Below are 24,656 nucleotides of genomic sequence, written 5' to 3'. Positions count from 1 at the left end.
AGCAGAGGGTGAGACTGGGATTGAAGGCAGGCTTGTCTGTGTGTCAGATGGGGCAAAACTAGCTGTGGCAACAAATCAACCCCAGATTGCAAGAGCTTGGCAAACAGAAGTTCATTTTTGTTCCCTAACAGTGCAAGCTGATGCTCCTGGTTGGTGGGCCACCTTCCTCCACATGGTGACTCAGGGATACAACCTGCGTCCAGCCTGTGGTGTCACTCTCCCCAGGGCCTCAGAGAGCCCCCTCCTGGCTGGCAGTTGGAGGATGACTGTGTAGAGATGATAGAGGCTTCTTTAAACCCATAGCGCAGAAGCAGGACTCATCATTTCCCAGGCTTCCCATTGGTGAGAAGCAGTCACATGGTCACACGCAGGGTGAGAGCACTGGGAGCTGTCACCCAGGCTGGAGTGCAGTGGTGCAATCATAGCTCACTGTAGGCTTGAACTCCTGGGATCCAGTGATCCCCCAGCCTCAGTCTCTAGAGTAGCGGGGACTACAGGTGCAGGCCACCATGCTGGCTAATTAATTATTTGTGTATTTATATTTTTTGTAGAGACGGTGATATGGTTGGGCTTTGTGTCCCCACCCAAATCTCATCTTGAACTGTAATCTCCATAATCATCACATATCAAGGAAGAGACCAGGGAGGTGACTGGATCATGGGGACTGTTTCCCCCATCCTGTTCTCGTCACAGTGAGTGAGTTCTATGAGATCTGATGGTTCTATAAGGGGCTCTTCTCCCTTCGCTCGGCTCTTCTCCCTTTGCTCGATGCTTCTCCTTCCTGCTGCCTTGTGAAGAAGGTGCCTCGCTTCCCCTTCACCTTCCACCGTGATTGTAGTCCTCTCCGGGCATGCTGAACTGTGGGTCAATTAAACCTCTCTCCTTTATAAATTACCCAGCCTTGGGCAATTCTTTATAGTAGTGCGAAAATGGACTAATACAGACGTGGTCTCATTGTGTTGCTCAGGCTAGTCTGGAACTCTTGGGCTCAAGCGATCCTCCCACCTTGGTTTCCCAAAGCACTGGGATTACAGGTGTGAGCCACCGTACCTGGCTGGGGTTGTGATGTTGAAAAATCACACAGCCTTGGAGTGAGAAAGGCTCTGAGGTTCTGTTCATCCATCCGGCACCTGAAGCTGCTCTGCAAAGCTGGCAAGATGATCATCCAGCCCCTGCCAGACATGAGGCCACAGCAGGCCCAGTGACCTGGAGTCATCCTCTGGTAAGGCTGCTGCCCTGGGACCTGCGTTTCTGGGATGCTGCTGACCTCTGCCCTCCAGGCTGACCTGAGGCTGACCGGGAAGCCCAGTGGTTCGAGAAACGAGGAAAGGTGGGAGTGCGGGCCCTCCCAGTCACCTCTCACCCTCCTCAGGTCACAGTGATTATCTGATTCATTCATTGATCAATCAACAGATACCCTGGCCTGGTTGCTAGGGACAGTGGGTGTACTGGTTGAGTGGCCCCTAAATCCATGCCCACTTAGAACCTCAGAATATGACCTCATTTGGAAATAGGGTCTTGGAAGAGGTAAGCAAGGGAAGCTGAGTTCATTATGTGACCGGCGGCAAATACCCTGACATTCCTAGTGGGTTGGGGAAGCCTTCTCCTGCCCTGCTCATGTCTGTCTCACCACCTGTAGCAGCTAGAAGGGGCCCTACTCTGAGGACTGGTGCCCTTTTAAGAAGAGGAGGCGGGCACAGTAGCTCACACCTATAATCCCAGCTCTTTGAGAGGCCAAGGCAGGCTGAGGCCAGGAGTTCAAGACCAGCCTGGCCAACATGGCGAAAACCCATCTCTACTAAAAATACAAAAATTAGCCAGGCATGGTGGTGGTTGCCTGTAATCCCAGCTACTCAGGAGGCTGAGACAGGAGAATCGCTTGAACCCAGGAGGCAGAGGTTGCAGTGAGCCAAGATTGCGGCATTGCACTCCAGCCTAGGAGACACAGCGAGATTCTGTCTTAAAAAAAAAAAAAAAAGAGGAAACTGGATGCAGACACAGAGAAGCTAATGCCGTGTAAACAGAGACAGGGAAGACTCTGTGGAACAACAGGGACACGATGGGAGCAACACCTCCACAAAGACCGCCAGCAATCAGCGAAGCCAGGAGACAGGCACGGACCCAGGAAGGAGCCAACTCTGCCCACACCTGGGTTGCAGACTCCTGACCCTAGGACTGTTTAGGAGAATGCATTTCTGTAGTCTGAAGCCACTCGTTGTGGCGCTTTGTTATGGCAGCCAGGGCACCACCAGCGAGGGGCAGAGACCAGCGGGTGAGCCATCTGCAGGCCAGGAACGGAGAAAGAGGAAGACGCAATTCACAGGCAAAGACACAAACAAAACACAAACAAGGGAGACCAAGAGAGCCTGCATTGAGCAGGGGTGGGAGGGTGTGGCGGAGGGCAGCAGGAGAGGACGCTGTGTGAGGGTGTGCGGAAGGAGGGCTGAGAGTGAGCACCTGCGTGAAGCAGGGACTCTGGGCAGAGAGAACAGCATAGACGAAGGCCCTGGGCTGGGAAAGAGCTTGGTGTGTTCAGGGGACAGGAAGGAGGCTGGTGTGGCTGAGGGGGTGGGAGGGACAGACAGGTGCCTGAGCTCAGCGGGGAGGGTCACTCCGGGAGGCCACAGGAAGAAGTGGGCATTTTCTTCTAAGTGCATCAGGAAGTCTTTTGGGGGTTTTAAGCAAGAGAGTGACATGATGGGATTGATGTCATTTGGACTGCTGTGTGGAGGATGTGAAAGCGTTCATTCATTCATTCATTCATTCATTCATCATTTCAACAAGTAATAATACAAACAACCTCAGGACCATGACCAGGCCTGTGGATGAAAGAAATGGCAAAGAGATCACAGCCTTGGGGAGTCAGGGCTGTCGGAGAATTCCCCTCTAAGATGACCTGGAGCAGGGGCGTGGAACAGCCATGGGAGGGCTGGGGAAGGGTGCTCCAGGGTGGGCAGCGAGCACAAAGGCCGGCTGGCAGCTCACACCCCTGCAAGCCATCTCTCCTCCAGGCTGGAGTTGGTGCTTCCCACAGTTACTTCTCACGACTTTCTCATTTTGCGAGAAATTCCTGATAATGATGCTCTCAGCTTTCTATCAAAGAGCTCAATCGTTCCTCAGGCGGTACGGATCTTAATCGTTATAGTCAAGAAGTTTTATAAGCACTTATTTATTTTTTTTTTTATTTTTTAATTTTTTGAGACAGAGTCTTGCTTTGTCACCCAGTCTGGAGTGCAGTGGTAAAAGCTCACTGCAATCTCCTCCTCCCAGGTTCAAGCAATTCTCATGCCTCAGCCTCCCGAGTAGCTGGGACTACAGGTGTGTGCCACTACGCCGGGCTGATGTTCGTAATTTTAGTAGAGATGGGTTTCACCATGTTGGCCAGGCTGGTCTTGAACTCCTGACCTCAAGTGATTCTCCCGCCTCAGCCTCCCAAAGTGCTGGGACTACAGGTGCGCATCACCATGCCCGGCTAATTTTTGTATTTTTAGTAGAGATGGGGTTTCACCATGTTGGCCAGACTGGTTTCGAACTCCTGACCTCAAGTGATCCACCCTCCTTGGCCTCCCAAAGTGCTGGGATTACAGGTGTGAGCCACCAAGCCTGGCCTTATAAGCACTTTATAATTTGCAAAGCCCTTCTGCAATTCAGTGCAATAGCCCTTCCCTGACCCAGAGGTGTGGGGAGAAGGCAGATGTGCACACAGATCTTATCTCACCTTCAGGAAGGTCTGACTCCATCTGGTCATAAAAGATAACCGCTGTGCAAGTTCCAAAGCAAGGCCAGCATAGAGACACATGCCCAGGTGCACTGATGTGAAACGTTCACCCGTCATTCAACTCCCAGAGGGACCTCAGAGGCAGCAGTCTAAAATGTGGCAGATTGATAATGAGCTGGTGGTCAGGGTGTGTCTGTGGGCACAGAGCTCCCTGCCAGGAGGGAGAAGACAAGATTTGGTCCTTGGCTCTGTGGCCTTGAACAAGCATCTTAACCTTTCTGAGCCTCAGCTGCAAAAGATCGATTCTATTTGATTCTCACGGGAGGCTCTGAGCCGTCAAGGGTGGGTCAGGCTGGGCCTGGCACGGTGGCTCACGCTTGTAATCCCAGCACTTTGGGAGGCCGAGGCGGGCAGATCACCTGAGGTCAGGAGTTCGTGACCAGCCTGGCCAACATGGTGAAACTCCATCTCTACTAAAAATACAAAATTAGCTGATCGTGGTGGCCAGCGCCAGCGCCAGCTACTTGGGAGACTGAGGCATAAGAATTGCTTGAACTCGGGAGGTGGAGGTTGCAGTGAGCCAAGATCGCGCCACTGCACTCCAGCCCGGGAGATAGAGCAAGACTCCATCTCAAAAAAAAAAAAAAAAAAAAAAAAGAGGCTGGGCACAGTGGCTCACACCTGTAATCCCAGCACTTTAGGAGGCCGAGGCGGGTGGATCACGAGGTCAGGAGATCGAGACCATCCTGGCCAACATGGTGAAACCCCTTCTCTACTAAAAATACAAAAAAAATCAGCCAGGTGTGGTGGCGGGCACCTGTGGTCCCAGCTACTTGGGAGGCTGAGGCAGGAGAATGGCGTGACCCTCGGAGGTGGAACTTGCAGTGAGCCGAGATCGCGCCACTGCACTCCAGCCTGGGTGACTCTGTCTCAAAAAAAAAAAAAAAAAAAAGAGTCGGGTCAGGCTGGGCATGAATTCCACCTCTATCAACTACCACCTGACCCCGGACAAGGCAGTATGGTTTCCTGAACTGTAAAATAGGGGGAGCGATGGAACCCACCTGATAGCTGTTCCTTCTTTAAGATAGAGCTCTGGTGTCACCCTTTCCCCAGCCCCTTGCAGTCCATCTCCGGACCCCACCGTCCATGCTCCACACTTGCCACCCTGAGCCTCATTCTGAAAATACCTGCCTGTGCTGCCCTCAAAGCTCAGCATGTCTTGGGCCCCCAGTGTCTCTCCAGGCAGGGTCTCTGCACAGATGTCAGGCCAGACTGTCCCTCTTTGCTCAGGGACAAAGAGGATGAGCTCTCAAGGTGCCAGCCTGTGGTCCCTGCACTGGGGCAGGACAAAGGTAAGTAGAATCAAGAATCACCACCAGGACTACACTTTCCCCAGGAAAAACTTGAAATGAGTTCATGTAGCATTTTGGATACCACCAGAACAGCAGCCCTAGAGAAAGTGCCAAGAGAATTCCTATACCCAAGTTTCTTCTCTTTCTCTTACCAGAAGCTCTTTGGCATTTCACAAAGCAAGTTGCAACCAGAGTCTGGCAGCTTCCATTGTATTGAACAATTAAGGAAAACAATGATCTGTGATCACGGCAAGCTTCTGGGTAATTTATATTTCTAAAGATTGTCAAAAACAATATCTCCTTTGCTAAAACTGTTCAAATTGCTCCCACAAACATCAAAAGTGCTCCCCACCCCGCCCCCCACTTTCTCTGCCCGTCTCTATGGCAACATGGAGCTGTGCTATTCTGATCACTGCTACCAAGCCAAGCAGGTGTCCGGAAAGTTTTGGGGAGGATTTTGAGTTGGGTAATTTTTGGCTCTTCTTGACATTTCCTAAGTGCCGTGATGCCTAAACTTTTGTTCTATTATTTCCTGCTAAAGTGAACAAGAAGTTCCCTCTCCCACCAGCTCTGTTTTTTGTTTTGTTTTGTTTTGTTTTTGAGACGGAGTCTTGCTCTGTCACCAGGCTGGCGTGCATTGGTGCGATCTTGGCTCACTGCAACCTCCGCCTCCTGGATTCAAATGATTCTCTTGCCTCAGCCTCCTGAGTAGCTGAGACTAAAGGCACATGCCACCATTCCCAGCTAATCTTTGTATTTTTAGTAAAGATGGGGTTTCACCATGTTGGCCAGGACGGTCTCGATCTCTTGACCTCGTGATCTGCCTGCCTCAGCCTCCCAAAGTGCTGGGATTACAGGCGTGAGCCACCGCACCCGGCCTAGCTCTGGGTTTTGAAGTGATCACAGGAGGGACTCAGGGCTGAAAGAAGTGAGGGAGGAGGCCAGGCGTGGTGGCTCTTGCCTGTAATCCCAGCAGTTTGGGAGGCTGAGGCAGTTGGATTGCTTGAGCCCAGGAGTTCAAGACCAGCCTGGGCAACATGTAAGACCTCATCTCTCCAAAAAAATACCAAAAAAAAAAAAAATTATCTCGGAATGGTGGAGTATGCCTGTAGCCCCAGCTACAAGGTGGCTGGATGCTGACGTGGGAGGATTGCTTGTTCCCAGGAGGCTGAGGTTGTGGTGAACCAAGATCATGCCACTGCACTCAAGCCTGGGTGACAGAACATGACTCTGTCTCAAAAAAAAAAAAAAAGAAAAAGAAAAAGAAAAAAGAAAAAAAGAAGTGAGGAGATGCTGCAAATGCCCCCCCACCCCAAACCACACCTCGGGGGTGTTTGTCTAAGGAAACATCTTTTGTGACCTGTGTGTTATCTTCTTTACAGCCACCTGAAACACAGAAGGGAGCTTGCTGGGTTTTAGACATGGGTAAGTGTGGGGTGGCATTGCAGCAGGGATTGGAGGCCATCGGACCAAAGAGGTGACCCAGAGTGGCCATGGGCACAGGACTCAACCTCTCAGAGCCTCTGGTTCCTGGTCTATAGCCTAGGGACGATCCCACCTCCCAGGTTGTCATGTGGATTTAATGAGGCACCAGGTGTAATCAGTATTCAGGAAGGGGTGGTAATGGTCTCTGGTGTGGTTACGGAGGAAGCTGATGTCCACCAGCTCCACTTCCACACAAGTTAGCTCCCAGGTCTTCCCAAAAACCCTTTGGGGCAAAGGATTTACTGAGTTGATGCTCAGGGAGGTCCAATGAGTTGCTCCAAGTCTAATGACACTGCCTAAGCATGTCATAACCCCTCCTCATGCTCAGTTCCCTGATTTAAAGTCAGTGCCTCTTGGAAGCAATCACAGTGTCCTTCGGGAGGTAGGCAGATACATAAGTGGATACGTAAGCTGTGGTCCATCCAGACAATGGACTATTACTCAACAATAAAGAGAAATGAGTTATCAAGCCATGGAAAGTCATGGAGGAAGCTGAGCTGCATATCACGGAGTGAAGGGAGCCAGGCTGAAAAGTCTACACACTGCACTGTTCCAACTCTGTGACATTCTGGACAGGGCACAACCATGGAGATTGGGAAAAGATCCGTGGTTGCCAGGAGGCAGCAGGAGGGAGGGATGAATCAGTGGAGTGTAAAGAGCCTTAGGACAGTGACACTGCTCTGTATGATGCTGCAGTGGTGGTCCACGTCATTCTACATTTTTCCAAACCCACAGAATGCACAATGCCCAGGGTGGACCCTGATGTAAATGCTGCGCTCTAGGAGATAGCAATGTGTCAGTGCAGGTTATCCATTGGAACAGGTGTGGGGAGGCTTTGCATGGGGAGGTGTGGGGTCTATGGGAACTGTCTGCATTTTCCACTCAGCTTTGCTGGGAACCCCAAACTGCTCTTAAAAATAAGGTCTATTAAAAAGGGGTAGGGGGTGGCTGGGTGTGGGGGCTCACACCTGTACTCCTGGCACTTTGGGGGGCAGAGAGAGATGGGAGGATCACTTGAGCTCAGGAGTTCAAGACCAGCCTGGGCAACATGGCAAAACCCCTTCTCTACAGAAAATACAAAAAGTAGCTAGATGTGGCAGTGTGTGCCTGTAGTCCCAGCTACTTTGGAGGCTGAGGTAGGAGGATCACCTGAGCCTGGGAAGTTATGGCTACAGTGACCCAAGAGCACACCACTACACTCCAATGGAGTGAGACCCTATCTCAAAAAAAACCTGGGGGGGGGTAGGGGGCAGAATGAAGCCAGCACCTTCTCCAGGGAGCCTTCCCTGAGCACCATCACCTGCTGCAATTTCACCCCCTGCCAGGAATCTGCAGGCTGTCATCACTTCTCCTCTGGTTAGCCCCTCCCCAGAATAACAGTGGCTGGGGTTTCCAGCTTCCAGACCTAACAAGCCCCTCCAGGGCAGGTACGGGGCTGTGTGCCTTAGACCCTTCCACCTCACACCAGGGCACCCAGCGAGACCTGTGAGGGAGCGGGTAGCAGGTGTTGAACGATTGCCCCTTCCTGCCAATGACTGACATTTGTAAGAGAGACTCAGCATGAAATGACAGCTGCACGGTGTGGGCACATTGATGTGCTCAGCAAATGAGGCCCCTGCTGCTGCCGTGTCCTGTGTCCAGTCCTTGTGACACAGCCCTGGGACCTGAGACCTGTGCCTAGGCCCCATGCTGGCTGCTGTCACGGTCACTCCTCCCTGCATCCAGGGCAGGCTGGGCCCATTTCGAAGGTGAGGGCTGGGGGAGGTGGGGGATTTCAGCTGGCACTGCTCAGTGACATAGGGGCATGACTGGGACACAGGCAGGCCTGGGAGCAGTGTCTCTCCCCACACGGGCATTTTCCTTCTTCTGCCTCAGTTGCTTTTGCATCCTGGCTTTTTTTTTTTTTTTTAATTCCCCAAATGAAACTTCCCAATGCACTTGGTGACTCATCTGCGGGCTGTTAAGTGGCATTCGCTCTCTGCCTTCAGAGATGAGCACATCACGACTCAGACCCATGGGAGGGCTCAGAACTACCCGGCGACAATGCAGTACGTGTGTGTGGCAGGTGGGCGTGTGCACGGGGGTGTGTGTGGAGGTGCTGGCAGGCGTGGGCCTCTGATGTGGCACCAGCCCTGGTGACACAGAGCCGTGTGACCAGCACCAAGCCCCCCACGACACCCCCACCAGCCACAACTCCAGCCACTTGGGCTGTGATTCCAAGGAGGCTGTAGAGTGGGCAGGGAACTCAGGTTTATAAAGGGAACATTGGGAAGGAGGGAGGAGTGGCGGGCCCAGGGTGGGATATGAGCAGGGAAGTGGGGGAGGAGGAAGAAGGGGGATGGGAGCCCAGAGGCTCTACGGCTCAGCAGCTGCAGGGTGTGTGATCCTGAGAAACTTCCATACCCTCAGACCCTCGGACAGTGAGGGAGGCCGCCCTGTGTGTCACATTGTGTTAGGAAGATCCGTCGGGGTGTAACAGCAAAGAGAGTTTCCTACCTTAGGCGTGGTCAAGGCCTGGTGGGATGGCCTCAGGAAAGAGGCAGTGGATGGGGCACATGGCCTGAGTGAGCTCCAGACCTTGCTAAATTGCAAAGGCACCCATGCGGCTCTTCTGCTGCACCCCTATCCAGGACTCCCCATAGAATGCAGACTTCTGGTCCAGCTGGCCTGGGCAGGACAAGCTCTCCAGGTGCACAGCCTGAGCTAAGCACCTCCGGCTTGGAGCGCGGCTTCTCTAGCTTGCTTTATTTATTTATTTAGAAACAGGGTCTCACTATGTCATCCAGGGTGGTCTTGAACTCCTGGGCTCAAGCAATCCTCCTGCCCAAGCCTCCCGAGTAGCTGGGACTACAGGCATATGCCACCACTGGCTCCAACCTTAATGTACATGCAAATCCCAAGGGCATCTTATTAAAATGCAAATTCTGACTGAGGAGGTCCATGGTTGGTACGGGATTCTGCATTCGTAACAGGCGTCCAGGTGACTGAGGAATGCTGGATGCTGAGGTTGCTGGTCTGGTGGACCCATCACACTATGAACCACCCTGCTTTATAGTCATGGGTCTCAAATGTTCCTATGTCTCACAAACCCCCCAGGAACCTGTTAAAATGCAGATTCCTGGGCCTGGCTCCCAGGGATACTGACAAGGGTAGTCCTAGGGTTTCACTGTGCTAGAAGTCCAATGTGTGGCCGACATGCCCCAACATGTTCTGTTCTTTTCTTATCTCTTTTACTTTTTCTCTTCTCTTCTCTTCTCTTCTCTTCTCTTCTCTTCTTTTGAGACAGGGTCTCACTCTGATGCCCAGGCTGGAATGCAGTGGTGCAATCTTGGCTCACTGCAGCCTCAAACTCCCCAGTTCAAGCAATCCTCCCATTTCAGCTTCCTGAGTAGCTGGGACTACAGGCACGTGCCACCACGTCTAGCTGATTTTTAAATTTCTTTGTGGAGATGGGTTTTTGCCACGTTGCCTAGGCTGATCTTGAACTTCTGGGCTCAAGCAATCCTTGGCATCCCGAAGTGCTGGGATGACAGGTGTGAGCCACCACGCCCAACCAGCCCCACATGTTGTTTTTTTGTTTTGTTTTTTGCGTGTGATGGAGTTTTGCTCTTGTTGCCCAGGCTAGAGTGCAATGGTGTGATCTCGGCTCACCGCAACCTCAGCTTCCCAAGTAGCTGGGATTATGGGCATGCGCCATCAAGCCCGGCTAATTTTGTATTTTTAGTAGAGACGGGGTTTCACCATGTCGGTCAGGCTGGTCTCGAACTCCCGACCTCAGGCGATCCACCCCCACCTCCAGGCCTCCCAGAGTGCTGGGATCACAGGCGTGAGCCACCATGCCTGGCCCATGTTGTTCTTATCTCATTAACTCAGTGGGCTAAAAACTCATTGCCATACTCAGTAGCTTAAACCACAGAAATGGATTCTGCCACAGTTATGGAGGCCGGAAGTGTGAAATCAGTATCACTGGGCAAAAATCAAGGAGAATCTGTTCCCTGCTCTTCCAGATTCCAGGGACTGCCTGCATTCCTTCACTTGTGGCCACATAATTCCTATCTTCAGTGCCAGCGTCTTGGAATCTCTCTCTGCTCTATGTCCACATCAACTTCTCTGTGTGTGGTCAAATCTCTGTCTGCCTCTCTCCTGCAAGGAGATAAGCCAGGCTAATGGCTCCTTCTCAAAATCCTTATTTAATCACTTCTGCAAAAACCCTTTTCTAAATAAGATACCATTCACAGGCTCCAGAAAGTGATCTCTTTGGGGGCCTGGTACACCAATAGCCTGTAAACCCCCACACTCTGCTCTCTTTCAAATGATAACTCACCAAGCCTCTGTCTTCATTTTCTTTGAATACTTCGCATGTAGTCCAATGCCTGGAACACGTAGGATGTCACTAAATGTTTATATTTTTTAATTTTTATTTATTTTATTATTATTGTTATTATTTTTGAGACGGAGTCTTACTCTGTCGCCCAGGCTGGAGTGCAGTGGCATGATCTCTGCTCACTGCAACCTCCAGTTCCTGGGATCAAGTGATTCTCCTGCCTCAGCCTCCTGTGTAGCTGGGATTACAGGCATGTGCCACGACGCCCGGCTAATTTGTTTTGTATTTTTAGTAGAGATGGAGTTTCACCATTTTGTCCAGGCTGGTCTCGAACTGCTGACCTCAGGTGATCCACCCACCTCGGCCTCCCAAAGGGCTAGGATTACAGGCGTGAGCCACCACGCCCGGCCAAAAGTCACTAAATGTTTGTTGAGTAAATGGAAGTAGGTTTTAAATAGGTGTAGGGAAGGAAGTGGGCGAGAACTTCAATGCAGAGTCTGAAAATCATGGGCAGACATCAAAGGACTGAATTGTGGGGGGGCATATTTGGATGTCAGGTTAAAGAGTTTGGACAAGGTCCTATGGGCAAGAAAGAGCTTATATGAAGTCCTTGCATAGGTGACTCATCCATCCATCCACTCATTCATTCATTCAATACTCAGCAGCAACATGCAGAGCTCAGCTCTTGGGGGAATGAGGACAGGTGTCCTAGAAGAGATAGCATTGAACAGCTGGCTCTTTCTCCCACCAGAGCTGTGTTTTAATAAGTTCTAGTATTTCTAGCAGTTATTGCTTTAAGTGTGTGGCTACCAGATTTTCTGGCTCATTCAGATTCATGACAATGAAATCTTTGTGGATTGTGCCTGGAACCCTTACATAATACCACTCTGTTCCCGTGAATGCTTTCCACCATGCGTTCTTCCTTATCAATAGTAATTTGCCATTTTTCAAATGTCTGCTGTGAGCTTCTACTTCTCAGTATTTTTGGTGTGTTTCTTGTAAATAGCGCTTAACTGGACTTTAGTTTTTGCCTCAGTCTTACAGACGTTGGATGGGAAATTCAGCCCATTCACCGTGTTATGAAGGCTGGTAGCCATGGCTTTATTTATTTTATCTCATCTTATGTTTACTATTATTAAGCTTATTGTTCTTGCTATTATTTACTTTTCCCCCTTAATTTTGCTTTCCTACTCTCCCTCCACCCCTCCCCCAACTTCTACCTAGTAATTCAGGAGTTCTACTCTGCTTCTTTCCTGTGAGTTGCTACCTTTCAATTCCTGAGAGTCATAATTAAATCAATCTTTCCCTGATAATGTTTTAAAAGTAAACGGTAATGAAGCCCCCCTCCCCACCACCAATAAGGCTTTCCTTCCCCACTCACCAAATCAGATCCTTTTACTTCCTCCTTCTCCCCTCAACCAAATGTGATCTTAAAATATTCTGACTTCTCCATGATAAGATTCTATTTTTTTTTTTTTAGTTCCAGGCTAATACAACTTCCTCTTGCAGCATGTAGCTTATTTTAAGAATCCTTATGTGGCATTGCTAGTACAAAATCATAGGCACATGTGGATTAGCCATACTGTATATTTTGCAAGGGTCATTGCTTAACACCACTTCCTGTTCTGAGCGTTTCCTCTATCTTGAAATCTCTACTGTGATTGAACTGTCTCGGTGACGGAGGACCTCTGAATATCTTCCTCTGAAAGGGGACATGGCTGGGGTCCTTTCTCTGTCTTACCACATTGGATATTTTCTCTCTTTAGTCCAGACAGATGAATCCTGTAGTAGCCATGGTAAGGATCCTTGATTCTATCATCAGAGTCCCTGGACATTGCTCCAAAGTCCCCTAGGAACCACTTCGACTTTCCTCCCCTTAGATGTGACCTGTTCTTTCTGGAACTCTGTAAGACCGTCTCTTTATCCTTGGCTGGTCTGGGATTCTCAGGGACACTTTTCTTCTGGCACTTTGCTAACCTCTGTTTCCCCTCCAGCTCTTCCTGGAGTACCTGTCCTTTGCACAATACGCCTCCTGGAACTGTCTTTCCAGTCTCTGCTTTTTGTCCTGATGATTTTCATGTGCTTTTCCTCTACATCATGCAGCATTTACTCCACATTATCTTCCAGTTTGCTCATTTGTCCTCACCTCCACTCCTCTCTTTCTGAATTTGCCTGTTGCTTTTTCAGTCTCTTAGCTCCATGGAGTATGTTCAGTGTTGCTGTGTTCTGATAGATGCTCCTTAAGCTGTCTTGTAGATTTTTGTTGCACTTTCTCTCTTCCCTTAGACCTCCACAGGAGGAACTTTTCAATCTGTCCTCTTCTCTCTGCTTCATGAGCCTCTGCAAAGGGTTTGTGAAGTGCTTCAGCCTCTCTGTGATTGTGTGTTCACATTAATATTTATTATTTTCTTAAATGTGCATAAATCTCAAAATGTGAACAGTGATCATCTTTGAGTGATTTTTTTTTCTCCTTTCTACTTTTAGTAATTCTCCAAATTTTCTACAGTTAGTGTATGATAAGGTGGAAAGACATCTCCAAGACTTTGGGCAAATAACTATGTCTGAGCCTCAATTTTCACATCAATAAAAAATGGGCCCAATGCCACCTCCCTCCTTGGGTCACTAGAGAGGCCCTTGAAAGCTGTGAGAGCCCCTACGCCAACCTGGACAGAGCAGGCGAGGCTGACGGCAGGTGTTCTTCCTTCCTCTGTGAGCCTCACAGGGTCACAGGTGAACATTGGGGATCCGGGGTGGGCAGTGGGGGCAGCTGGAGAATCATATGAGGTGACTGACGTGAACTACGCCGCTTTGACAAAAGTCCTCCGAAGTAGTGTGTTCAGAACTCATCTCCAAAGCCATCTGGAATATTTGCTCCCAAAATGTTGGTAAGCATTATCTCTGGCAGTCACTCCGAGCCGCAGTTTCTGCTGTGATAACTAGGACTGGTATCTCAGGTTGGCTGCGGGGACCAGAGACAGAGCAGGCAGGGTCTCACATTCCCGAGGGCCTCTCAAGGATAGACCCTCGCCCTCATCGCCAAACCACGCCTCCCAGACAGGAACCAAACGAGAGAGTCTCCAAACTGCCTGAGCTTTGCTCACTCCCTGGGCTAACACACGCTTTAAAGGAATCCCACAGTCACCGTGTGAAAAGCTTGCTACACTGCATTTGATTCTGGGCACTGAAAGCAGTACTTGGCTGCAGACACCCGTTCCAAACAGGCCCCATTTTTCCATCTCTGCTGCTGTTATTAGGGGAGCCCTTAGACTCTCTTGCAGCGCCGGAATAGGCGCTGAAAACGTGTGTTAATATTGCAACAGCATATATAATGAATCTGCAGTTGGGGCCGCTGAGGCCGGAGTGGTGGATGAAAGGTGGCCGGAGCCTTTTCCACGGGTCCAAACCACCTGTTACAGGAGAAGGCGAGCGGCCTCGGCTTAGCAACTGGACGTTCTGCGGGCGGGGCGGGGCCGGGACCCGAGTCCGCTCGGAAACTTTCGCTGTGGGCGAGCCGGACCCGCCCTCTGGCCCCTCGGGCCCAACCGCACAGGGGGAGAGCCGGGCCGCAGCTAGGCGAGGCGCACCGTGATTGGCGGAGGTGTGAAGTGATTGGCGGTCGCACCGGCCACTCAGCAGGCCGAGCTGGCGCCGCATCCGGGGGGCCGCGTCTGGAGTGGAGAGAGGCCGAAGGCCCCGCCCCTGCCCCGCCCCCTCGTGCAGAAGGCCGCGCTAGCCGGCTCTTCAGCAGCCAGTGCAGTTTGCTCCCTCGCGGCCGCCGCTTTCCCGGTTGCGCCGCGTTCAGCTGCTCCCGAACAACTTTACTGCCGGCCCAGAGGCCCCAGGGCGTCGCAGCGCCGCGTGCGGCCCACTCACGGGCCGGTGAGTACTTAGGGGCTGGGGCCGTGGCGCGGTGGCTGTGGGCAGCTCGCAGGAGGCGGGCAAGAGCCCTGAGGCACTGCCCGCCTCGGGCCTCAGTTTCCCCTTCCGAGCTGATGGGTGGCTGGTCCCAAAGTCCCGGCAAGGTCCCCGAAGTTGGAGGGCCGGGGGTCCCGCCCGCTCTGCAACGCGCGAAGCGACCCCTGTCCCGGGCCCGAACGGGTCAGCCGGGGGGCGCGCCCCGGTCCCCCGCGCGCTGTCTCTTGGAGCCCCGCCGCGGGCGGGACAGCAGGCCTGAGAGGCGGAGCGGCCGGCGGGCAGGCCCCCTCCCCGCGCTCGGCGCCATCCCCCCCGAGTTGCCCCGTCATGCCCCTCCCCCGCGGTCCCGGGACCCACGGCCGCCCTCGGTGCCCACCCGGCAGCTGGAACGCGCCTGGGCCCCCGGGAGGTGTTGTGGGGGGAAGGGGGGTTCAGTCCCCCAGGGGGACCCGGCCCGCCCGAGGGGCAGCTTAGGGGTCACTCTGAATCCCCACAGCCCACTTAGGAGCGCCGTGGCAGTTCCTCTCCCTCTCCGGGCCCCTCAGTAGAGAGTTGAGGGGTTTCAGTGGCAACACCTGGACCCTGCCTCGTATGAACTCCACCCTCTGCATCATTAGCTTTTTGTTTGATCAACGGAAACTTTCTGGAGAATCCTGCCCAGCCCTTTTGGATGTGATGGCGCCCTGGCCTCTCACCCAGTTAGTAGTTGATGTTATGAATTCCAAGGAAGTCGCATTTGTGCAACCCCCCACCACCCAGATTTAACCCTCTCAGTAGCCTTAGACGGAGAAGTTATAGTCCCCATTTGACGCCCCAGGAAGCTGAGGCTCAGCAGGGTTTGGTGCCAGCCCAGGACCACGAGGCTGATCGGGGCAGAGCCTGGTATGAGGCCTCTGCCCCATCTCTCCAGAAGCAGCTCCGCCTCTCCTCACCTTGGACAATGACTCCTGGCATTTGGCCCAGGGCTTTGCAGTTTGTAAAGGGCTTTCTCTTCTGCCAGCATCCATCACTCAAGGAGCTGTGCCCTGGGTACCCCATGTGCTGGCTGCCTGTTCTCTGCAGCAGGGGAGGGAGCCCACGGGAAGCCCAGAGGCCACCTTTGCCACTGTCCCCACCTGTTTACTTCTATCTCCAAGGGTCTGTGATTCTCACGGGGGCTCCGTTATATCCAACCAGGGATTTAAAGGGCGGCTCCTCCACGTTTCAGCCTCTTTTCCCTGCCTGCTGGTTTGTCGTCCTCCCTTCGCAGACACAGGAAAAGTTGGCTGGGAGACCCCATCTCACCTTCTTTCCCAGGATGGAAGAGCATGGAGGGCGTCTCTGACTTAGGCCTTCCCTGCCCATCCCGGACCAGGGCTGGACAGTCTTCTGGGGCTGGTCACAGAGGGGACCCCAGCTCAGTCTCAACCCCCAGAGATGTCTGCACTGCCGGACAGACCCGAAACACCCATCCTTGACAGTGGCAATAAGAATCATAATAGGTCGGGAGCTTTATGCCTACACAGCTCCCCTCCTCTCCCACTTCCCTACCTCCGGAAGTGGTACCACCACAGCCAGCCAGCCCCAGCCACAAACCAGACCACCCCCTGTGCCCTTCATTCCTCAATCCCAGTTGGTTCTCTCCTGTCTCTCCTGGCTCCTGCACCTCATTCGGATGCCTACCCTGGTTCAGGACCCTCGCCTCTCCCTGGACGGCCCCCAGGCTCCTCCCTGGTCCCGATCCAGGCCTGGCTGCACACAGCCCTGCTGGTTCTTCAGCTGCCACTTCCCTCTGGGCTATCAGGTCAGGTCCGCCTCCTGAGCCGGCATTCCTTCGGGCCCTCAGGGACCCGCCTCGCTGCTCATTCAGCCTCTCCCTCCTGTGTCTTCTCCCCAGCAGTCACCTCCCAGCCACCTGCGTGTTCCTGGCCACAAGGCTGGCTCACTGTCCCTCTGCTGCCTCCTCTTCTGGGCACAACCCCTGCTGGAATGCCCAGCCACCTCCCACCTTGCCTGGCTCCTGCCTGCTTGTCCAGAAGGCTCAGTCAAGGCCTCCTGCAGGATTACTGGCCTGCCTCTTCCCACAGTGGTGTGAGGGCCCCCTTCTGTGCCATCTTTGTGGGTGTCTGTTTAGGTGTTACCCTTCCCATCTAGATGAAGCTGCTCCAACGCTGGCCCTGGACAAGACTTCTCTAGGGCAGGGGGGCCCAACACAGTGCTTGGCACAAGATGGACCTACCCTCAGTCCACACCTGCTGCCCATCCAGGCCAGGGCTGGAGCAGGTGCCAGGTGTGTGGTGGGGGCTTGGCCACTATGGCTGTCATGATTGCTGCTTGGGGCAGTCCCAATTCAAATCCCTCTGTTCCTGTGAATGTGCCACATTGGATAGAGCTGGAATGTTCCTTGGTTTGTCCCTTAATACTCTGAGCAAAAATAGGTACCTGAGATCCATCAAGGGCTTTGTGCCCTTGTCTTGAGGAGCAGCCCTGTGCCAGGGGGCTGGGTCAGGCCAGGCCAGAGCAGACATCCCAGGGCCGGGACCTCCTGGGCCTGCTCCCTTAGGGCTTGCTCACAGATGGGTTTTAAAATAACATTTGCTTTAATTTCAAAAACATTACACATTCATTATAGAAAACTAGGAAAATATGTTTAAAAGAAGAATAAAATGAAACCGCGCATAAGCTTTATCCCCAGAGACAGCAAGTATCTTTTTTAGGGGGCGTTTTCTTCCATTTTTTGGCAGATAAATTTTGTTTTCATCCTAAACAGACTCCGGCTAATATCTTCTGCTGCTGTAAATCCTGCCTTAACAGTGTTATGCCCGCCTTTTCCTTGTCTCGAAACGTTCATGCGTGAGGTCACGTTTACCAGCTGTACAGCATTGCACCGTATGGAGGGGTGTAGGCTTTATAGCCAGCCCCTTTCTGGACAGTGCTGAAAGTGCCATGTGACAGACATTGTGTGTGAGCCCTGAGGGCATCTCCAGTGACTCCCCTGGACTGGCATCCTGGAGGCAGAGGCACTGATCAGAGAGAGTGTGAACATCATCTCGGCTTCCCAAGGGGGCTGTTTCTGAGGCACTGGCTTGGGAGGTGGGGTTGCCCCCACAGAGAGAACAGAATGGGGGCGGCCTGGGTGAGGGTCAGAGCCCTCAGGGCAGAAGGCCACGTGTGGGCATTCTGGTGCGGGTCTGAGTGGATGCATGGTGCCTGCAGCCCTCTCCAGGTGATGGCCTCTCAGCTGAACTCCTTGGTGCCGGCGTTTGTGTTTGGATGAGATAAAAATACGCCTCAGTGCTCATGGGGAAAGAATGCTAGCAACTTTGCTTTTGTGGATCTTACACAGTGACGGCTTCTAAGCCATTGCTCTGGTCACCAGTAGGGAGTTGGGGCTGAGTGCCCCACCGTGCAGGTAGGGATCTGAGGGTGCAGAGTGGATGCAGCTGGGGATGCCTGGATGCTGGGGTCTGGGGGAGGGACTTGCCAAGGTCCCACAGCATTATGGCCTGGATGGTGCTCCTGCCCTACGCCAGGCTGCCTCAGGCTTCTGCCCACGTGCATTAAGTGCTTAACGTGTTCCTGGCAAGGCAGCAGGTCTTCTGAGTGGATAAGCTGCAGCCCTGCCCTCAGGGCTCACAGTGGCTGTCACACGCAGGAGGACTCAGAGAGGGAAGGACCAGACAGCAGGTCCTTCCACCGGGAGATCTTTTCTGATCTTCATTGTCCCTGTGACCAACCATGACCAGAAATTGTTGTGCTTGTTTTGAAATAACAAGCCCTTTGATCCAAACCAGACTTGGCCAACCCTCAGGGAACCTGAAAATTAATCCTCCTGTATTCATCCATTCTTACTAACCAGAGATTTTACTTTAAACAGTTTTTTTTTTTTTTTAACTGCAGTGTAACATACATGGTACATAGGCCAGCTAGAATCTGTTTTCCTGAAATTCCTTTTATGAAGTGTTTTCCAACTGAACATGCCTTTGTTTAGCGCCTGGGAGTAATGGCTTAGGGTTTTTCTTTTTTTTTTTTTTTTTTTGAGATGGAGTCTCGCTTTGTCACCCAGGCTGGAGTGCAGTGGCGCGATCTTGGCTCACTGCAAGCTCCATCTCCTGGGTTCACACCATTCTTCTGCCTCAGCCTCCCGAGTAGTTGGGACTACAGGCGCCCACCTCCACACCTGGCTAATTTTTTTTGTATTTTTAATAGAGATGGGGTTCCACTGTGTTAGCCAGAATGGTCTTGATCTCCTGACCTCGTGATCCGCCTGCCTCGGCCTCCCAAAGTGCTGGGATTACAGGCGTGAGCCACCGCGCCTGGCCGGCTTAGGGTTTTTCTTAATGCCCAATAGTTTGCTTTCTCTTCTGCCACACACGTAATCCCCACAGCACCCCTATGTGAGAGGTGCTATCCCCATTTTACATATGGGGAAACAGACACAGTGAGGTAATGTGGCCACTAGTAAGGGTAACCGACGCCCCATGCCATGTTGCTTCCAGCTGTAACCTCTAGCAGAGGGAGGGCTCTGATGGAGAGGTGATCGCCTGAGTGCTGTGTGTTTACCTGAGCAGGTGAGGAAGACAAGGACTCGGGACAGACATAGCTTGGAAGCTCCCACAAAGGAGGTATCGCTGGAGCTCTTGACTTGAAGGGTGCTTAGGGTCTAGGCTGGAGGAGGGGGTAGGAAGGCATTCCGGGAAGAGGGCCCCGTGGAAACAGAAGTGTGGAGGTCGGCATTTGTGTGCTGATGTTGAAGGGTAGCCAGTGTTTTGCAGTGAATGGGCCCCGGGAGAGAGGGTGCAGTGGCAGTCGGATTTCAAAGTCGTCTTTTTCAGAAATGAGCTTGCAGAAGCGTTAGAATTGGGCAGGTCTGGATTTGAATTTCAAGTCTGGTACCTGGAGCTGTTTGACCTTGAGCAGGTCCCTCCCCTCCCTGCACCTGGGTTCCTGTCTGTGAAGTGGGGTTGAAGGATAAAACATTTCCCTATCTATAACTCTGGGATGACAATAGGATCTATCTTCCAGGTCCATGCGAGGAACTCATGACAATAGGACCTACCTTCCAGGGCCATACGAGAAACTCATGAGAGAAGACAAGTACCGAGAACAGAGCCATTGGTCTTGATGGCAGAGATGCCCTGGCGTAGGTCAGCCCTCAGTAAAGGTGCCCTCTCTCTCTGTCTGAGAAAATGACACCTGACTTGGGGGCAGTGGGAATGATGGGAGAGAAGGTAGACATGGCCACGTGTCATTTGAAGACCTGACTTTTCACCGTCTCAGGTGGTCCGGTGGCCTGCAGGACCATGGTTCTGTTTGCCCACAGCGTGTGGGTTCTACATGCGATCCTGTATTTCTCTGCCACAGCTGACTAAGGGGACACTTAGGTCTGCATGTGCAGTTAAATGGCTGCTTTTGTGGAAGGTGCCAGTTCCCGGGAGCTTGGAACTTGGAAACAGGACGGAGCAGGCTCCCAAGCTTGACCATGCATGGTTTGCACCTGGGGGATGCACCTGGGGGTGTTTGACCATGCATGGTTTGCACCTGGGGGATGTTTTAAACTAAGGGCTCAGTCCCTCTGAGGGAGGAATGTGTGGATTGAAGTCTGCAGAGTTCTTGAGCGGCACCAATCTGATCTTTAGGGCCCATTTGCAGCTGGGAATGGAGCAGAAATTGTTGTGTATGGAGCCTGGGGCCACTCCTGACTCTTCCAGTCACAGCTGTCCCCAAAAGTGACCTCTGGGCACCTACTTGGACCTGGCTCCATGCCAAGTGCTGGGTGTTCAGAGGTGACCAGGGGACTCCCTCGTGCTGCCCATGGTGTCTGGTCTCACTGGTCCTCACAGTTGCCCCATCCCCATTTTCAGATGAGGAGGCTGAGGTGCAGAGAGGGATGTGGGCTGCTCAGGACCACACAGCTGGTGGGCACAGAGTCAGGAGCACAGCACCATGGCAGCTTGGGGCTGGGAGCGAGACTCTCTGTTACCAGCCTCTCCCTGCTCCATGCCTCAGAGGATGGCTGTGGCCCTGAGCTTGGAAGGGTCATTTGGGAATCTGAGGAAAAGTTTCCACAGCCTCACATGGCAGCAGGTTCAAGGTCCAGCAGCGCCAGGGGTTTGCATCCCACCCCTAACGCCGCTCATCCAGGGCCCATCCAGGTCCGGGGCTCAGGGTCCTGCAGCACTTTCAGCTCTGTGTCTGTGGCCGGTGGTTGTCCTTCATTACAGGGATGGTGGTGTTTTTCCATGTTGCTAAGCAGCATGTGAGGGCCTCTGTTGAATAAAATAAAGCCCTTGCTCCGGCGTGACACGGGTCATGGGATCTCTGCGCACTCTAGTCTTTTCTGATGCCCCCACCGCACTGTTTGCCTTAGTTTGCTTTTTACTCTGTGTGTTGATTTCTAGGGCATCAGTCCTGTGACTTTGGTGCTGTGGCTTGGGCCTGGGGTAGGGGCTGTGGAGCGGCAGATCTGGGTATGAATCCCGGCTCCACCCGTTTGGCTCCCCCTCTTCTCTCCCCTGCCCTCTTCTCCCCTCCCCAGCTCCCTTCCCCTCTCATATTTACTTAACTTTACTCAGTACCAGTGTATTAATTTTCTAGGGCTTCCGTAAGAAACTACTAGAAACTTGGTGGCTTAAAACAACAGAGGTTTGTTCTCTGATGGTTCTGGAGGCAGAAGTCCGAAGTCGAGGTGTGGGCAGGGTGGGTCCCTCCTGGAGGCTCTGAGGGAGGCTCAGTTCCTCGCCTCTGTCCAGCTTCTGGCAGTGGCCAGTGGTCCTCCTGCTCCTTGGCCACTGTCACCCATCTCCGCATGGCTCTGTTATGCTCCTCTTCCTATAGGCCATCAGCTGTTGGAGCCAGGGCTTCCCTACTCCAGGCTGATCTCATTTCAAGATCCTTAAATACATCTTCAAAGACCTGTTTTTCCGAATAAGGGCACATTCACAGACATTGATGGGCACGTGATGTGGGGCCCAATTCAGCCCCCTGCAGCTGGGCTCCACATGGGTGGGCTCTGGGTGTTGCTATCATCATCCCCGTTGCTTGGATGAGGGAAGGCCAGGGTTGTGTGGCTCATGCCCGGTGAGGCAGGGACTCCAGGCCTTGGCATGTGCAGGTCTGAGATTGTAAGTGCCGTGGCATCTGTAGAGTCACATGGGTGAGTGTCCTCTGATGGTTTCCTCCCTGGAAGCAGGGCTGGCCCATGGGGACTGTGCTGAGTGTTAGCGAGATCCTGTATGGAGTGTCTGGCAGCTCCCACCTGCCTCCCTCTGCTTTTCTGTCTCCAGCAGACACTAAGTGCCAGAGCGGGCTCTGCCAGGGCTGGGTATGCCTGACCTTGACTTTTCTTCCAGGCAGGATGGACTCCAACACTGCTCCGCTGGGCCCCTCCTGCCCGCAGCCCCCGCCAGCACCGCAGCCCCAGGCACGTTCCCGACTCAATGCCACGGCCTCGCTGGAGCAGGAGAGGAGCGAAAGGCCCCGAGCACCCGGACCCCAGGCTGGCCCTGGCCCTGGTGTTAGAGACACAGCGGCCCCCGCTGAGCCCCAGGCCCAGCATACCAGGAGCCGGGAAAGAGCAGACGGCACCGGTAAGGGGGCAGGCTGGGAAGCCCAGGTTGGGGATGTTCAGGGATAGCTGGGTGGGAATGGGGTTCAGCCACCCCTGGAGGGTCCCCCTGCCAGGTCCTCTGCAGTTCAGTGTTGTGCAGCTCCCATGCTGTGCACAGGCGTCCATCCACTGGGGCTACCTACCTCCTCAGAGCCTTGCACCTGTCACCTGTGTGGCACCCATTCGAGGTGGTGCTGGTGCCCCCACTCCTCTGCAGTCCTTCTCTTCCCAGGGCCTCTGCAGCACTTCACAGCTTCCGTTTGCAACAGCATCCAAACGTGTGGAGTAAATCCACGGGCCCTCCGTAACCAACTAGGGTGGCAGGCCAGAGGTGACAGCCACACTCTCGGGAGTGAGGCCACCTGCGGGTGAAGCCCTTGGTGCTGAGTTTCTCCTCTCCCCGAGGGAGACTTATGAGGGACGGGCGTCCTTCACCTATATCCTGAGGCGTGATGCTGGGGCCCTGGGTGTTCACAGGCAGAGCTGAGGCCCTGGGTGTTCACAGGCAGAGCTGACTGAGGCCCTTGGTGTTCACAGGCAGAGCTGACTGAGGCCCTTGGTCTTCACAGGCAGAGCTGACTGAGGCCCTTGGTCTTCACAGGCAGAGCTGACTGAGGCCCTTGGTCTTCACAGGCAGAGCTGACTGAGGCCCTGGGTGTTCAGAGCAGAGCTGAGGCCCTTGGTGTTCACAGGCAGAGCTGACAGGCTTGTTGGTTCCCGGGTGGTGATGTGAGGGTGGTGGGTGTGAGCCAGGGGAGTCCGGCCCCTGGGCACCTTCTCCAGCTCACTCAGGCCTCGGTCAGCCTTCACTTTTGCTAGAGAGGCCGCTGCCAGGGAGGCTCAGTCCCAGCTCATCACTGCCCCTCCTGCCCATGCAGAAGCCCCAGACCCATGGTGAGTGCCTGCTGTGTACACCAGCCTTGTCCATGTGCCAGGGCAGGACTCCTCATGGCAGTCCTGAGAGGGGAAACTGAGGCACTGAGTCTCGGTGACTTGCCCAAGAGACCCAGCAGGTGAGAGACGAGGTGCTCGAGTGGCCCAGGTTTCCTTCTTGTCCTAGTCACCTCACTGGCAGGACCGTGGGGCCTCCCTGCTGTGGTCGCAGCACGCTGAGGCTCCCATGTACCACTTATGCTGGGCGTGCCCTTGGAAACTTACCGCAGCCCTGGGCCCTGTTTGTCTTTGCGTCTCCTTAAAAGATCACTGTGCTCCTCTGCTTTGTTTTGGAGGCCTCTGGGCAGACGAGGGCCTGACCCTGGGATTTGGGCCCAGCCTCACGGCTTCAGGGGAACAGAGACCAGGGCTCGGAAGCTTGGTTTCAATCTGGGTAATGAGAACAGCCCGCAAAGGACAGAGTCCAAGACTGTGTGTTTCAGATAAGAAGAGTCAGGAAGCAGCTGTGGTTTGTTTGGCTTCGGTCTCCAATGTGGGGGTGGTGAAGAGCAAGCCCTGGGCGCCGCCTGACAGCCCAGCCCCCAACACTGGGCCTGCAGCTGGGGGCAGTGGGCATCCCGTCCCCCAGTCACTGGTCACTGATGTGGCCACAGTAGGCCTGGCCCTGCATGCCCAATGGCCGCAGGGAGGGCAGAGCCCAGGGTCCCTGCCAGTAGCAGCTGCTGCGAGAATCTGTTATTTAGCTCCCCGTCCAGCCAACATAGGTGGGTGAGCATGAGTTAAAATACCAGTAGGTGACAGCAAGGGTGGCTATTTAACTGACACTTCCCCGAGCCAGGCATCTTTTTAGGGCATTAGCCCACTTGCTTCTTTAACAGCCCTGGGAGGCAGACTCTGCTGCTGCCCCGTTTTTCAGATAGGAAACCAAGGGATAGAGGGCTTAAGTAGATGACCCAGCGTCCCGTGGTTGGTGAAGGGTGGAGGGGAGATTTGAACATACCCTAGAGCCTGTGCTCACTATGGGCCTCGGGTTAGCTGTGCCCAGGGATCCCCATGTCCCAGGCTCAGAGAAGTGCACAGAGCAGGTTGGCCTGTCCCTAGATCAATGCCTGGCCAGGCCCTGGTGACAGGAGTGAAGGCTCAGTCCTGCCCTCCAGGAGCCCTGAGCAATATGGGAGACAGGAGTGAACAAGGAACTACATTCTGGGGGCTCATGTAGCGCGGGGGACAACCCACATTGCAGTCCCCTAGGGGCCCCCCAGGAGAGTCTGGTCACTCTTCAGGGCATCAGGAGGACTGTCTGGAGGAGGCACCGTCGGTCCTATCTGAGCTGCTCCTTGGCCTGTACACTTGGGAAACACGAGAAGAGCAGCCTTGGGG

General features: G+C 53.6%; 1 protein-coding gene across 3 annotated transcripts in view; it reads left to right on the top strand.

Annotated features, from left to right (window-relative positions):
- The first annotated feature begins 14,554 nt into the window (after positions 1-14,554).
- WFS1 (wolframin ER transmembrane glycoprotein) overlaps positions 14,555-24,656 on the top strand; it is a 33,472-nt gene continuing 23,370 nt past the window's right edge. The window contains exons 1-2 of one of the 3 annotated variants that reach the window (XM_024245661.3): positions 14,555-14,758; positions 22,130-22,362. In XM_024245661.3, the coding sequence (XP_024101429.3) occupies positions 22,131-22,362 (232 nt within the window). In that variant the 5' untranslated portion in view covers positions 14,555-14,758; position 22,130. 3 annotated transcript variants of the gene reach the window in all.

This window comes from Pongo abelii, chromosome 3, assembly GCF_028885655.2.
Source record: "Pongo abelii isolate AG06213 chromosome 3, NHGRI_mPonAbe1-v2.0_pri, whole genome shotgun sequence".
NCBI classification, from domain to species: domain Eukaryota; kingdom Metazoa; phylum Chordata; class Mammalia; order Primates; family Hominidae; genus Pongo; species Pongo abelii.
This window is presented reverse-complemented; position numbering and strand designations above follow the sequence as displayed.